The 16,976-nt window shown below is 44.7% G+C and overlaps 1 protein-coding gene across 6 annotated transcripts in view; it reads left to right on the top strand.

Annotated features, from left to right (window-relative positions):
- The window catches only part of LOC124034288 (smoothelin-like), a 108,923-nt gene that overhangs the window by 62,298 nt on the left and 29,649 nt on the right, over nucleotides 1-16,976 (top strand). For all 6 annotated transcript variants that reach the window (XM_046347272.1, XM_046347270.1, XM_046347274.1 and 3 more), the window contains 3 exons: nucleotides 1,288-2,267; nucleotides 3,253-3,298; nucleotides 8,483-9,130. In XM_046347272.1, coding sequence (XP_046203228.1) covers nucleotides 1,288-2,267; nucleotides 3,253-3,298; nucleotides 8,483-9,130 — 1,674 coding nt within the window. The remainder of the gene's footprint in view (nucleotides 1-1,287; nucleotides 2,268-3,252; nucleotides 3,299-8,482; nucleotides 9,131-16,976) is intronic.

Below are 16,976 nucleotides of genomic sequence, written 5' to 3'. Positions count from 1 at the left end.
ATTGGGGCGGTAAGCAAATTGGAGTGAGTCTAGGATGTCAGGTAGGATGGAGGTGATATGATCCTTGACTAGTCTCTCAAAGCACGTCATGATGACAGAAGTGAGTGCTACGGGGGGTGATAGTCATTTAGTTCAGTTACTTTAGCTTTATTGGGAACAGGAACAATAGTAGCCATCTTGAAGCATGTGGGGACAACAGACTGGGATAGGGATCGATTGAATATGTCCGTAAACACACCAGCCAGCTGGTCTACGCATGCTCTGAGGACACGGCTAGGGATGCCGTCTGGGCCGGCAGCCTTGCGAGGGTTAACACGTTTAAATGTTTTACTCACCTTGGCCACGGAGAAGGAGTGCCCACAGGCTTTGGTAGCGGGCTGTGTCAGTGGCACTGTATTGTCCTCAAAGCGAGCAAAGAAGTTGTTTAATTTGTCTTAGAGCAAGATGTCGATGTCTGCGACGGAGCTGAATTTATTTTTGAAATCCGTGATTGACTGTGGGGGGAGGTATGCATGGCTGTGACTATAATCGAAGAGAATTCTCTTGGGAGATAATGTGGACGGTATTTGATTGTAAGGAATTCTAAGGTCAGGTAAACAAAAGGACTTAAGTTCCTGTATGCTGTTATGATTACACCCTGAGTCGTTAATCATAAGGCATACACCCCCACCCTTCTTACCAGAAAGATGTTTGTTTCTGTCTGCGCGATTCATGAAGACACCTGGTGGCCGTACCGACTCTGACAATATGTCCCGAGTGAGCCATGTTTCCGTGAAACAGAGAATGTTACAATCTCTGATGTCTCTCTGGAAGGCAACTCGTGCCATATTTTCACCTTGTTTTCTAGAGATTGGACATTGGGGAATAATATACTCGAAAGCGGTGGATGGTGTGCTCGCCTTCTAAGTCGGACCAGTAGGCCGCTCCGTGGACCTCTCCTGCGGCGACCGCGTTGTTTTGGGTCAGTCTCTGAGATTATATCCCATGTCCAGAGTAGAGGTCCGAACAAAGGACCCGCTTCAGGAAAGTCGTATTCCTGGTTGTAATGTTGGTAAATTGACGTCGCTTTTATATCCAATAGTTCTTACTGGCTGTATGTAATAACACTTGAGATTTTCTGGGCTAACAATGTAAGAAATAATACATGAAAAAAACTAATTACTGCATAGTTTCCTAAGGACCTGAAGCGAGGTGACCATCTCTGTCGGCGCCATCTTGCTCTCCAACTAGATCATGGGTATGTTCCACTGTGTCCACTCACTGTATTGTGGTGGTTGTGTTCCGTAGGCTCCAACTTAGGCATGGTTCTAGTTCTGGACCCCCTTGTGAGGAAAGAGGTCTCCGGCCCTCTGCTGAACCACCCAAAGATCTGGGACCCTGTGACATCATCAGAGGTGGATGTGGTCCTGTCCCACCGCCAGTGCTCTGACTCTACATCCTCGGACCACACCCTGGCCTCCAGGCCACGTCTCGACTCAGGAGCCTCAGAGAAGAGCCTGGGTCTGGGCTCAGCCTTCAGAACCAGGGTGGACTCAGGAGCGTCAGAAAAGAGCCTGGGTCTGGGCTCAGCCTTCAGGACCAGGGTGGACTCAGGAGCCTCAGAAAAGAGCCTGGGTCTGGGCTCAGCCTTCAGAACCAGGGTGGACTCAGGAGCGTCAGAAAAGAGCCTGGGTCTGGGCTCAGCCTTCAGAACCAGGGTGGACTCAGGAGCGTCAGAAAAGAGCCTGGGTCTGGGCTCAGCCTTCAGAACAAGGGTGGACTCAGGAGCGTCAGAAAAGAGCCTGGGTCTGGGCTCAGCCTTCAGAACCAGGGTGGACTCAGGAGCGTCAGACAGAAGCCAGTGTTCAGTCCACAGAGGCAGACTGGACTCTGGGGCCTCCGAGTCCCGCTTCAGACCGAGACTAGACTCTGGCACGTCAGACTCCAGCACGGGACCGCCAGCCCCTCTAGGCTCTGAGACCTCTGACAGTGCAGGGCTGCTGTCACGGAAACGACTGGACTCTGGGACTTCTGACCTGAGCGTGGGTGTGTCTTCTGTTGAGCGGGGCCGTGTGGAAGAGCCAGAGGTGACCATGAGTAGCTCCTCCTCCAGCACAGATTCAGAGGCTGAGAGCACTAACCACCATTCAGCCCAAACCCGCCAAGACCACTCCACTACCAACTGTGATCAGCCTGATGGGGCCGTCCTATCCAGGAAAGCCTCAGACTCCCACAGTACCCTGCTCAATGGCAGTTCCAAGGGAAAAGGAGACATCCAGGAACAGAAGGTACACTCTTGTTTAATCTTCCAGGGTGATGCTTGCTGGTATGATCTGATGTGTCTCTAGGTAGAACAGGAGAATATGTAGGTATATGTACACCACTAGAGGGGGATGTTGAGCAATGATGATGAGGCAACAATGTTCGCTCACTCTCCTAGTGTCCCTCTCCTACACCTCTCTGATTCAGAGGGCTTGGGTTAAATGTAGACAACACATTTCAGTTGAATGCATTCAGTTGTGCGACTGACTAGGTATTCCGTTTCCCTTCCCTTTCCTTCCATCCCTCCCTCTATTTCGAAACACCAGTTCTCAGTACCTTCATCACGTCGGCAACTATAAACATCTCATCTTTCTCTGTATGTATTTAATAGCTTCGTTAAGCTATGGTTAATTTGCTACACAAATAAACTCAGCACCTCAGAGCCGGGCCCAAGTCCTTTATTGTGCTCAACTGGTTCTGGTTCCCCTCAGATCTGTCTCCCTCACCTGCTGTCAGAGGGAGAGCCGCTGGGGCTGGCTAGAAACAGCCAAACACACAGGCAGGACAATGCTGCAGCATTCTGAGTCTCTTTATTGTTTGCTCAAAGCTCTCATCAGGGACTTGGGTCACCATGACACCACTTCGTCACCCTTATCGGGAGTGTTTACCCAACATAGGCTACAGGCTCTTTTTATAGGGCCCTGCAATAATATGCTTGTGTTCTGTATGTTTACATTACGCTGTGGACGTTCAGGCACATCGTGGCCCCATGGCCCCTTGATCAGCCCAAAAAAGAACAGAGACACAAACTTGTCTCCCTCGCTCTAAACACTGTTACATAATGCAAACACTACCCTGGTCACCTGTATGCGTGTGCATGTGGTTGCCACCATGACCAGTTTGATCCTCTATGCCCTCAGTGCCTTCTGCCATCCCATGGATCTGCACTATTGCCCTGTGATGCGTTACTGTGTTTTATTTTCACCTAAACTCTCTCTCTCTCATTTTCAGGTCAGAGATACTTTATTCCCTACTCTCAGCAAAGCAAGCGATGCAGGTGAGCATGTTTACAGATAAAAAACGAATCTATGTGTGTACAGTGCCTTTAGAAAGTATTACTACCCCTTGACTTAATTGACACTTTGTTGTTGCAACCTGAATTCAAAATGGATCAAATATATTGTTGTCACCCATTTACACACAATACCCCATCATGCCAAAGTGAAAACATGTTTTTAGAAATATTTGCTTATTGAAAATGAAATACCGGAATTTCTCATTTAAATACTGTTCCTATTCACACGCCTTTGCTATGACAGTCCAAATTGAGCTGCATCCAATTTCCTTTGATCACCCTTGAGATGTCACTACAACTTGAGTCCACTTGTGGCCAATTCACTTGTTTGGACATGATTTAGAAAGAAACACACCTGTCTATATAACGTCCCAATGTTGACAGTGCATGTCAGAGCAGAAACTATACCATGAAGTCCAAATAACTATCCGTAGAGCTCCAAGATATTATTTTGATGAGGCGTATATCTGGGGAAGGGTATAAAACTATTTCTAGAGTTTTGACAGTTTCCAAGAGCACAGTGGTCTCCATCATTGGGAAATAAAAAAATAAGAAGCTACTAGTCTATGCCTAGAGCTGAGAACCCAATGACCTCTGGTGTAGTCAGTTTCTATATTTCTTTGGTTATGCAAATATTTGTTTATTATACAACGGGTGGGTCTAATCCTCTACAGAATGGTTTAACCTGTCTGGTACAAGTGGGACGATAGCGTCCCACCTCGACAACAGCCGGTGAAATTGCAGGGCGCCAAATTCAAAACAACAGAAATCCCAGAATTAAAATTCCTCAAACATACAAGTATTATACAGCATTGTAAAGATAAACCTCTTGTAAATCCAACCACAGTGTCCGATTTCAAAAAGGCTTTATGGAGAACGCACACCATGAGATTATGTTAGGTCAGCACCTTGTCACAGGAAACGCTACAGCCATTTTCCAACCAAGGAGAGGGCTCACAAAAGTCAGAAATAGCGATTAAATTAATCACTAACCTTTGATGATCTTCATCAGATGGCACTCACAGGACTTCATGTTACACAATAAATGTGTGTTTTGTTCGATAAAGTTAATCTTTATGTCCAAAAACCTCAGTTGAAATTGGTGCATTATGTACAGTAATCATTGTCTCAAACAAACATCCGGTGAAAATGCAGAGAGCCACATCAAATTACAGAAATAGTCATCATAAACATTGATTAAAGATAGTGTTTAACATACATTTAAAGATATACTTCTTCTTAATGCAACCGCTGTATCAGATTTCAAAAAGGCTTTACGGCGAAAGCACAGAACCCGATTATGTTAGGTCAGCGCCTAGCCACAAAAACTATACAGCCATTTTCCAGCCAAGGAGAGGGCTCACAAAAGTCCAAAATAGCATTCAAATGAATCACTTATCTTTGATGATCTTCATCTGGTGGCACTCCCAGGTCTCCATGTTTGACAATAAATGTTTGTTTTGTTCGATAATGTCCCTCTTTATGTCAAAAACCTAAGTTTTGTTGGTGCGTTTAGTTCAGAAATCTAAAGGCACAATGCGAGCTCTCAACATCAAGACGAAAAGTCAAAAAAGTAGAATAGAAGTTAGTAGAAACATGTCAAACGATGTTTAAAATCAATCCTCAGGTTATTTTTGTCATCAATAATATTTAAACCGGACAAAAGCTTTGTCAATAGAAAAGGAGAAACAAGAAATGCGTGCTCCCGATCACGTGCAGGACTCATGGCTGGAAATTTCCACTGGCCTCTCATTGAAAGTGCTGTATCTCCCTCATTTTTCAGAGTAAAAGCCTGAAAGAATGCCTAAAGACTGGCCACATGTAGAGGAAGCCATAGATATTCGTAAACTGGGTTGTACGTCTTTGTATGGTGGATAGGCATTCAATGGAAAAACAGCCTTTCAAAATAATAGTACTTCCTGGTTGGATTTTCCTCAGGTTTAGCCTGCCATATCAGTTCTGTTATACTCACATACATTATTTTAACCGTTTTGGAAACTTTAGAGTGTTTTCCTGCTCGGTGCATGTTTTAGTTTTTGCCCTAGCACTACACAGCTGATTCAGACTAATCAAAGCTTGATGATGCCTTGGTTATAAATCCGCTGTGTACTGCCAGGGGGGCAGGACCGAGTTTGGGAAACCCTGCTTTACAGAACTTCACCAATCTGGGCTTTATGGGAGATTGGACAGATGGAAGCCACTCTTGAGAAAAAGGCACCAGCTTGCACCAGCTTATCACCCGTCTAACACCATCCCTACCGTGAAACATGGTGGTGGCAGCATCATGCTATGGGGAAGCTTTTCAGCAGTAGGGACTGGTAGACTGGTAAGAAGAGAGGGAACAATGAATTGATGAGAACCAACTTCAGCTTGCAAACAACCATAGACTGTGGCAAAGATTTATGTTCCAACAGGACAATGACCCCAAGCATACAGCCATAGCAACACTGGAATGGCTTCAGAACAATAATATAAAAGACCTTGAGTGGCCCAGCCAAAGCCCAGACTTGAATCCCATTGAAAATCTGTGGAGAGACTTGAAGATTGCTGTTCACTGCCGCTCGCCATCTAATTTAACAGAGCTTGAGGAAATCTGCAAGGAAGAACGGGAGAAAATCCCCAAATCCAGACATGCAAAGCTGATACAAACATACTCAAGACGACTCAAAGCTGTAATCGATGCCAAAGATTATTATACAAAGTATTGACTCAGGGGTGTGAGTCCTTATGTAAATGAGATATTTCTGTATTTCATTTTAAATATATTTGCAACAATTTCTAAAAACATGTTTTCACTTTGTCATGGGGTATTGTGTGTAGATGTGTGATTTTTTAAATGAATTTTGAATTCAGGCTGTAACACAACAAAATTTGGAATAAGATCATGGATTTTTTTTTTGTCCTGTAAACTTTGTAAATTAATAGTTAGGGTGAAATGGTGGACAATGTGCACAATTATCGATATATTTTATACTAGTTATCGTCAAATAATTATTTAAAGTCCCACCCATGGCTGCACCCCTGCCCAGTCGTGTGGAATCCATAGATTAGGGCCTCATTGATGTATTTAAATTGACTGATTTCCTTATATGAACTGTAACTCAGTAAAAATCTGTTTATTTTTTGTCAGTACCTGACCAAATTCACATAGAAATGTGTGTTATATATATATGTCATTCTCATCTAAGAAGCGGTAGATTTGTTTCATGTGCGCTAGTTCTATACTTACCATTATTACATTTTGTTTTTGCCTTTCAATTTTGGTTTTGGACACCAGCTTCAATCAAAATACAATATTTTTGGTTATAGAAAATATATTTCAGTGGTTTAGATGGTATAATGATTCTCTACACTGTACTTGCTTGTTTTGCCACAGAAACTGTAACTAAGTGAACTATTAGAATTTTAGCCACCGGGAAATGGCAGAGCGATTTCTGCATAGTGCGTCTTTAAAATATTTCTGAGATATGTGATTTAGTTGTTTTATTTTCTCAAGCATAAATGTTCAACAATGTTTTTGTGTGTGTGTGTGTGTGTGTACTCTTATCATTTATTGGACTGTACAAAATGTTCTGTACATTCTGTCGCAGTAAAAAGGGTGTCCATTCTACTCAGGAGCACTTCTAGTTTCCAAATCCACAGAGTTTACACCCCAGTCATCGCTGCTAATTTTGTGGCCCTTAAAGCCTCCATGCAGTCTTTTTAATTGTGGTTTTAAATCATCACTCTGTGTAATAAATCACTCTGTGTGTTTATTTCCTGAAAATATCTCCAATATATATATTTTTATCATTTATTTCCCTGAGCCTCTTTTGGCCATTGGAATGCTCAGTCTGATCATGTGGGAGTTAGGAAACCAATTTGAAGATATTTACATACTCAGCCCTGATTTTGTCATTATGGGGTATTGTTTGTAGATGGGTGAGAAACAAAATCTATTTAATCCATTTTGAATTCAGTTTGTAACAAAACAAAATATGGATTAAGTCAAGGGGTATGTTATACTTTCTGAAGGCACTCTAGATGTAATAACCTGACATTTAAAGTGGGAGCCAGCCAGGATGTGTGCCTCATTACTTGTGCTTTACTGTTAAACTCCACCGGCAGTGTTGATAACATCACACCAGAGGACCTGTGAGCTGGAAGCCCTTGGTGCTGCTGAGTTATAGCTGTTTCTCTAATATCAAGACGCCCTGCTCCCTAAGTCCTATCAGTTGAATGGCTTCCATTCGAAGGAGCCTTCCGGGGCCAGCATTGCCGTATAGGGCCTTTCATACAGGGGAGGATGAGGGTGCACCGATAGAGGACAGGATAGAGATAGAATATGGAAGATACGAGTGCACAGGATCGTGTGTGTGTGTGTGTGTGTGTGTGTGTGTGTGTGTGTGTGTGTGTGTGTGTGTGTGTGTGTGTGTGTGTGTGTGTGTGTGTGTGTGTGTGTGTGTGTGTGTGTGTGTGTGTGTGTGTGTGTGTGTGTGTGTGTGTGTGTGTGTGTGTGTGTGTGTTTTAACTCTCTATCCCATGTAAACACTGGTCTGTGTCCGCAAATGTTTTGCCTCCATAAGACGTTGTCTTTCAGCCCCTAGTGCTTCTTTAGAATCTCCTGTCTGTGGCCCCAGGCTCCAAAAAGCTTGTGATTCTCAAGCACACTAAATCGAGATTATTAAGCGGGAGGAAACTGCTTCCCTAAACAAAAGTGTGTAGCTTTTCCCTATATGTGATGAAAGCAGACCATCATTTTACTGTACATAAAGGAACAGGAATCCAGAAACACTCAGGCAACCTAGACATCTGTCAGCTTATGGCCAAAGCTGACGCACTGAAAAAGAGGGAGAATGAGGGAGGGCGAGTGAAGAAAAGGAGGGGGGCTGGAAAAAGGAAGAGAGAGAGAGGGAGTGTGAGAGAAGGGAAATAAAATCAAGGGATTTGTAGAGAGCTTTAGGATGAGGAGACAAAGGCAGTGAGTGTGCTGCTTTGAGTTTTGGGGATTTTAGTCATATTGCCCTGCTGAAGACTTTGAAATGTTTCCAGTCTTTGTGTGTCAGCTGTACCGGGGAGCTGGGTAATTAACTACTGACTTTGTATTACTTAACTGTGTCTGTTGTCCTCTGTTCTTTGCTACTGTGTGTAAGTAATTTCCACTAATGTGCTGTCTGTGTTTTGCAGTGCCTGAAAAGAAGCCGGTTGTCTTGGCCCCGTTTGGCCGGGCTAACTCTGTGCGGGACCGTATGCGCAAGTTTACAGAGCCCAGCCCAAGCCCCAGTGTCCCGTTCCTGAAGAGGAGCTCTCAGTCTCTAAGGAATGGGACAGCCCCCAGTGCCCGAGTCCTAGGCAGAGCCACCGAGCTGAGTGAGGGACGAGCAGCAGGGCCAGTCAACCAAACAGCAATGACCACAGCAGTATCCATCAGATCCCTTACAGACAGGCACGGGAGACCCCATGTAGGTTCTACATCGTACTCTTTATCTTCCTCCTCCTCAGAGAACCTTGTCCAATGCCAGGGCACAATTCAGCCAGGGGGCGTGGCCACCAAAGATCTGCAAACCGCTGCTCAATCCATGAGCACTGTAGGCGGGGCGAAGCAGCCGGCTAAAAAGCTGCAGCACTCCTCGGGCATCTCAAAGGAAGACAAGACCCCAGGGAACCAGGGAGAGGCAGACCCCGACATGAAGACCTTCCTAACTATCGAGATCAAAGATGGACGCACCATCACCTCCTCCTCCTGCTCCTCCTCTTCTTCCTCTAGAGGCAACCTGGCCTCCATGACCCCCATGGCCCAACGCATCACCACCAACTCCCTGGGACAGAGAGCAGGTAGGAGCACTGCCTAATGGATGCGAGATAGACTTCTGGTTCCAGATTCTTTATATGTACAGACCATAGCTTTTGATAGATTTGTGTTAAATCCAAAAACAGAAGTTGATATTTGAAATGATGCATTACCAGTGGTACCAGGCGGACTGAGTGCCTTGAGCCTACATCAGTCATAGACTTGCCTTTAAATCTTAGAATAGATCAGAAAACATTAACAGTGGAGCCATTTTCCATCCCTTCAGCCCAGTGTACTGCAGCAGATCATAGGCACTGTGTCTGTTTGTGGAGACAGATTGTGTAGATACTGGATGTTTCCTGTTCTGTCCCAGCTCCACCTCTGCATGCTAATATCAGCTTTGAGATCAGGGACAGGGGTCAGTCCATAGAAATGGAATGCATTTCTATGGGTAAGTCAGCAGGGCTGAACCCCAGGCTGGGGACAGACCAGGGCCAGGGTTAGGGCCAGGGAGTGTGTGTGTGTGTGTGGGAGCAGGGTTCTGCTGTGGACGAGCAGCATTGTCTCTATGATGGGCAGGCACGCTGTGTGGAGGTGGAGGGGGTTGGAGGGTGGTATGGGATCAAGGACACACAACAATGGGCAATTATTGAGTAAACTGTATGGTCTAACAGCACAATACACTGTAGTCTTTCTGTTGCATTCCTGCAGAGTTGGCGACATCCACAACAGACTATGGTCTGTATACCACTCTGTAAATGCCAAACAAACACTCACACTGTACTCTAGTACTTGGGCATACATTGTCAACACAAACGTTGAAAACAGGTGTTATCGCTAAACGTAACTTTATCCTACTCCTGAGGGTTATCCTACGAAGCAGGTTTTGAGGAGTTGGCAAGGTGACGTTAGTCAACTCTCAGTTCAACTTGGGATAACCAGTCATATGAAAGTGGCTCACCTTTTAGCCAGGTGAAGTTCTATGGCAAGAAATCCTTCAGAACTAACCTGCTTTGGGGCATACACATGGTTAGCAGATATTAATGCGAGTGTAGCGAAATGCTTGTGCTTCTAGTTCCGACAATGCAGTAATAACCAACAAGTAATCTAGCTAACAATTCCAAAACTACTACCTTATAGACACAAGTGTAAGGGGATAAGAATATGTACATAAAGATATATGAGTGAGTGATGGTACAGAGCGGCATAGGCAAGATACAGTAGATGGTATTGAGTGCAGTATATACATATGAGATGAGTATGTAAACAAAGTGGCATAGTTAAAGTGGCTAGTGATACATGTATTACATAAAGATGCAGTAGATGATATAGAGTACAGTATATACATATGAGATGAATAATGTAGGGTATGTAAACATTATATTAGGTAGCATTGTTTAAAGTGGCTAGTGATATATTTTACATAATTTCCCATCAATTCCCATTATTAAAGTGGCTGGAGTTGAGTCAGTGTGTTGGCAGCAGCCACTCAATGTTAGTGGTGGCTGTTTAACAGTCTGATGGCCTTGAGATAGAAGCTGTTTTTCAGTCTCTCGGTCCCATTTTTGATGCACCTGTACTGACCTCGCCTTCTGGATGATAGCGGGGTGAACAGGCAGTGGCTTGGGTGGTTGTTGTCCATGATGATCTTTATGGCCTTCCTGTGACATCGGGTGGTGTAGGTGTCCTGGAGGGCAGGTAGTTTGCCCCCGGTGATGCGTTGTGCAGAACTCACTACCCTCTGGAGAGCCTTACGGTTGTGGGCGGAGCAGTTGCCGTACCAGGCGGTGATACAGCCCGACAGGATGCTCTCGATTGTGCGTCTGTAAAAGTTTGTGAGTGCTTTTGGTGACAAGCTGAATTTCTTCAGCCTCCTGAGGTTGAAGAGGCGCTGCTGCGCCTTCTTCACGATGCTGTCTGTGTGGGTGGACCAATTCAGTTTGTCTGTGATGTGTACGCCGAGGAACTTAAAACTTACTACCCCCTCCACTACTGTCCCATCAATGTGGATAGGGGGGTGTTCCCTCTGCTGTTTCCTGAAGTCCATAATCATCTCCTTAGTTTTGTTGACGTTGAGTGTGAGGTTATTTTCTTGACACCACACTCTGAGGGCCCTCACCTCCTCCCTGTAAGCCGTCTCGTCGTTGTTGGTAATCAAGCCTACCACTGTTGTGTCGTCCGCAAACTTGATGATTGAGTTGGAGGCGTGCGTGGCCATGCAGTCGTGGGTGAACAGGGAGTACAGGAGAGGGCTCAGAACGCACCCTTGTGGGGCCCCAGTGTTGAGGATCAGCAGGGTAGAAATGTTGTTGCCTACCCTCACCACCTGGGGGCGGCTCGTCAGGAAGTCCAGTACCCAGTTGCACAGGGCGGGGTCGAGACCCAGGGTCTCGAGCTTGATGACGAGCTTGGAGGGCACTATGGTGTTAAATGCCGAGCTGTAGTCGATGAACAGCATTCTCACATAGGTATTCCTCTTGTCCAGATAGGTTAGGGCAGTGTGCAGTGTGGTTGAGATTGCATCGTTTGTGGACCTATTTGGGCGGTAAGCAAATTGGAGTGGGTCTAGGGTGTCAGGTAGGGTGGAGGTGATATGGTCCTTGACTAGTCTCTCAAAGCACTTCATGATGACGGAAGTGAGTGCTACGAGGCGGTAGTCGTTTATTTCAGTTACCTTAGTTTTCTTGGGAACAGGAACAATGGTGGCCCTCTTGAAGCATGTGGGAACAACAGACTTGGATAGGGATTGAATGAATATGTCCGTAAACACACCAGCCAGCTGGTCTGCGCATGCTCTTGAGGGCGCGGCTGGGGATGCCGTCTGGGCCTGCAGCCTTGCGAGGGTTGACACGTTTAAATGTTTTCCTCACGTCGGCTGCAGTGAAGAAGAGTCCGCATGTTTTAGTTGCGGGCCGTGTCAGTGGCACTGTATTGTGCTCAAAGCGGGCAAAAAAGTTATTTAGTCTGCCTGGGAGCAAGACATCCTGGTCCGTGACTGGGGCTGGTTTTCTTTTTGTAATCCGTGATTGACTGTAGACCCTGCCACATACCTCTTGTGTCTGAGCCGTTGAATTGAGATTCTACTTTGTCTCTATACTCGCGGCGAACTTCACTTACCCTGAATGAAATGACTGAGCCGAGAGTTGAGGACCAATGAAATCTGATTCTGACCATTGATTAAATATTTTATTAACAATTTTTTTTGTTTTTTACATGTTAAAATATATCACTTTACACATTTAGTAAACTTCACACAATGTAACACTTAAAAATATATATTGATATGAGTGGGGGAAAGGGTGCTTGTGCATTGATAAGCACACCAAAGACTGTATTAACGATAATAATAAGTAATACAATAAAGACTGTATTAACGATAATAATAAGTAACAAATAAAAAATAAAGACTGAATTAACGATAATAATAAGTAATAAAAAATAAAGACTGTATTAACAATAATAATAAGTAATAAAAAGACTGTATTAACAATAATAATAAGTAATAAAAAATAAAGACTGCATTAACAATAATAATAAGTAACACAAAATAGACTGTATTAACGATAATAGTAAGTAAAAAATAAAGACTTAACGATATTAATAAGCAATAAAATAAAGACTGTATTAACAATAATAATAATAATAAGCAATAAAATAAAGACTGCACTTCTAAAAGCCTATTTCACACCATGAATTTGCAAGGTAACATTTCCATCATTTTGTTTTCAGCGCAAATTAAAATATGTTTCAGCATTATCTCAGTTAAGATTTTCAACCGTTCAACTAGCCATCTGCAACATGCACACGCAATTACAAGCCTTCTATTGCTAGCGGCAAGCAGACAAGCAATATCCACCTTCCTAATACGTACAGTATGAAGTCTGAGATGGACACCTACTTGTCTGTGTATGTTTCTGTTCATCTTTTTGTGTATGTGTATGTTAGTGTTTTGATGTGTCTCAGAAGCGGCCTGTTCACAGCTGCTGTGGACATCTGTCCAAACAACCAGTCTTGTGCTCCAGCACTTTCCAACCACTAGGACCTCCAACCCAAACAGTTTACTTAAGACCCTGCCTGGAGCAGGACTATTACAGCACCCAGTCAGACTCTGATTAGCCCCCTCGCCTCATCTCCCTCCTCCCAGACCCTCTGACAGCTCCACTGGGCTTCTTCAAGAGGCTGGCGTTAAGCCCAATTTTGCTCTAATGCCTTTGGGTTCCTTTTTTGGAAGCTCCCTGCCACTGACTGAAGACCGGTTTGGAGAATGTCTTGTGTTCACCCAGCAGCTCCTAACAACAGTCCTGAGTGTACAGTACAGAACACTGGAATGGATCAAACAGGCACTTCTGTTTTACAGATGTGGTTAAATTGACATAGCTGCTGTCTTATGTGTAAAACAGTGTAAAAATATATACAGTGTATTCGGGAAGTATTCAGACCCCTTGACTTTTCCACATTTTGTTATGTTACAGCCTTATTCTAAAATTGATTAAATTAATTGTTTTCCTCATCAATCTACAGACAAAACCCCATAATGACAAAGAGAAAAAACTGGGTTTTAGACATTTTTGCAAATGTATTCAAATTAAAAATTACGGAAATACCTTATTTCAAATCAAATCAAATTGTATTTGTCACATACACATGGTTAGCAGATGTTAATGTGAGTGTAGCGAAATGCTTGTGCTTCTAGTTCCGACAATGCAGTAATAACCAACAAGTAATCTAACTAACAATTCCAAAACTACTGTCTTATACACAGTGTAAGGGGATAAAGAATATGTACATAAGGATATATGAATGAGTGATGGTACAGAGCAGCATAGGCAAGATACAGTAGATGGTATCGAGTACAGTATATACATATGAGATGAGTATGTAAACAAAGTGGCATAGTTAAAGTGGCTAGTGATACATGTATTACATAAGGATGCAGTCGATGATGTAGAGTACAGTATATACGTATGCATATGAGATGAATAATGTAGGGTAAATAACATTATATAAGGTAGCATTGTTTAAAGTGGCTAGTGATATATTTACATCATTTCCCATCAATTCCCATTATTAAAGTGGCTGGAGTTGAGTCAGTGTCAGTGTGATGGCAGCAGCCACTCAATGTTAGTTGTGGCTGTTTAACAGTCTGATGGCCTTGAGATAGAAGCTGTTTTTCAGTCTCTCGGTCCCAGCCTACCACTGTTGTGTCGTCCGCAAACTTGATGATTGAGTTGGAGGCGTGCGTGGCCAAGCAGTCGTGGGTGAACAGGGAGTGAACAGGGAGTACAGGAGAGGGCTCAGAACGCACCCTTGTGGGGCCCCAGTGTTGAGGATCAGTGGGGAGGAGATGTTGTTGCCTACCCTCACCACCTGGGGGCGGCCCATCAGGAAGTCCAGTACCCAGTTGCACAGGGTGGGGTCGAGACCCAGGGTCTCGAGCTTGATGACGAGCTTGGAGGGTACTATGGTGTTGAATGCCGGGCTGTAGTCGATGAACAGCATTCTCACATAGGTATTCCTCTTGTTCAGATGGATTAGGGCAGTGTGGTTGAGATTGCATCGTCTGTGGACCTATTTGGGCGGTAAGCAAATTGGAGTGGGGCTAGGGTGTCAGGTAGGGTGGAGGTGATATGGTCCTTGACTAGTCTCTCAAAGCACTTCATGATGACGGAAGTGAGTGCTACGGGGGCGGTAGTCGTTTAGCTCAGTTACCTTAGCTTTCTTGGGAACAGGAACAATGGTGGCCCTCTTGAAGCATGTGGGAACAGCAGGCTGGTATAGGGATTGATTGAATATGTCCGTAAACACACCAGCCAGCTGGTCTGCGCATGCTCTGAGGGCGCGGCTGGGGATGCCGTCTGGGCCTGCAGCCTTGCGAGGGTTAACACGTTTAAATGTCTTACTCACCTCGGCTGCAAGGAAAGGAGAGTCCGCATGTTTTCGTTGCAGGCCGTGTCAGTGGCACTGTATTGTCCTCAAAGCGGGCAAAAAAGTTATTTAGTCTGCCTGGGAGCAAGACATCCTGGTCCGTGACTGGGCTGGATTTCTGCCTGTAGTCCGTGATTGACTGTAGACCCTGCCACATGCCTCTTGTGTCTGAGCCGTTGAATTGAGATTCTACTTTGTCTCTGTACTGACGCTTAGCTTGTTTGATAGCCTTGCGGAGGGAATAGCTGCACTGTTTGTATTCGGTCATGTTACCAGACACCTTGCCCTGATTAAAAGCAGTGGTTCGCGCTTTCAGTTTCATGCGAATGCTGCCACCAATCCACGGTTTCTGGTTAGGGAATGTTTTAATCGTTGCAATGGGAACGACATCTTCAACGCACGTTCTAATGAACTCGCACACCGAATCAGCGTATTCGTCAATATTGTTATCTGACGCAATACGAAACAGTCCACGTGATGGAAGCAGTCTTGGAGTGTGGAGTCAGCTTGGTCGGACCAGCGTTGGACAGACCTCAGCGTGGGAGCCTCTTGTTTTAGTTTCTGTCTGTAGGCAGGGATCAACAAAATGGAGTCGTGGTCAGCTTTTCCGAAAGGGGGGCGGGGCAGGGCCTTATATGCGTCGCGGAAGTTAGAGTAACAATGATCCAAGGTTTTCCACCCCTGGTTGCGCAATCGATATGCTGATAAAATTTAGGGAGTCTTGTTTTCAGATTAGCCTTGTTAAAATCCCCAGCTACAATGAATGCAGCCTCCGGATAAATGGTTTCCAGTTTGCAAAGAGTTAAATAAAGTTCGTTCAGAGCCATCGATGTGTCTGCTTGGGGGGATATATACGGCTGTGATTTTAATCGAAGAGAATTCTCTTGGTAGATAATGCGGTCTACATTTGATTGTGATGAATTCTAAATCAGGTGAACAGAAGGATTTGAGTTCCTGTATGTTTCTTTCATCACACCATGTCTCGTTAGTCATAAGGCATACGCCCCCGCCCCTCTTCTTACCAGAAAGATGTTTGTTTCTGTCGGCGCGATGCGTGGAGAAACCCGTTGGCTGCACCGCCTCGGATAGCATCTCTCCAGTGAGCCATGTTTCCGTGAAGCAAAGAACGTTACAGTCTCTGATGTCCCTCTGGAATGCTACCCTTGCTCGGATTTCATCAACCTTGTTGTCAAGAGACTGGACATTGGCAAGAAGAATGCTAGGGAGTGGTGCACGGTGTGCCCGTCTCCGGAGTCTGACCAGAAGACCACCTCGTTTCCTTTTTCGGAGTCGTTTTTTGGGGGTCCCTGCATGGGATCCATTTCCGTTGTCCTGTTTGTAAGGCAGAACACAGGATCCGCGTTGCGAAAAACATATTCTTGGTCGTACTGATGGTGAGTTGACGCTGATCTTATATTCAGTAGTTCTTCTCGACTGTATGTAATGAAACCTAAGATGACCTGGGGTACTAATGTAAGAAATAACACGTAAAAAAAAAAAAAAAAAATGCATAGTTTCCTAGGAACGCGAAGCGAGGCGGCCATCTCTATCGGCGCCGGAAGTCATCGCATTACATAAGTATTCAGACCCTTTGCTAAGAGACTCAAAATTGAGCTCCATTGATCATCCTTTATGTTTCTACAACTTGATTGCAGTCTACCTGTGGTAAATTAAATTGATTGGACATGATTTGCAAAGGCACTCACCTGTCTATATAAGGTCCCACAGTTGACAGTGTACGTCAGAGCAAAAATCAAGACAGAAGCCACTCCTCAGTAAAAGCAGGTAGCCTAGTGGTTAGAGCATTGGGTCAGTAAACAAAAAGTTGCTGGATCGAATCCCCGAGCTGACCAGGTACAAATCTGTCGTTCTGCCCCTGAGCAAGGCAGTTAACCCACTGTTCCCTGCGTGCTGAAGACGTGGATGTCGATTATGGCAGGCCCCCGCACCTCTCTGATTCAGAGG

The sequence above is a fragment of the Oncorhynchus gorbuscha genome, linkage group LG04 (assembly GCF_021184085.1).
Source record: "Oncorhynchus gorbuscha isolate QuinsamMale2020 ecotype Even-year linkage group LG04, OgorEven_v1.0, whole genome shotgun sequence".
In the NCBI taxonomy this organism is placed as follows: Eukaryota; Metazoa; Chordata; class Actinopteri; order Salmoniformes; family Salmonidae; genus Oncorhynchus; species Oncorhynchus gorbuscha.
This window is presented reverse-complemented; position numbering and strand designations above follow the sequence as displayed.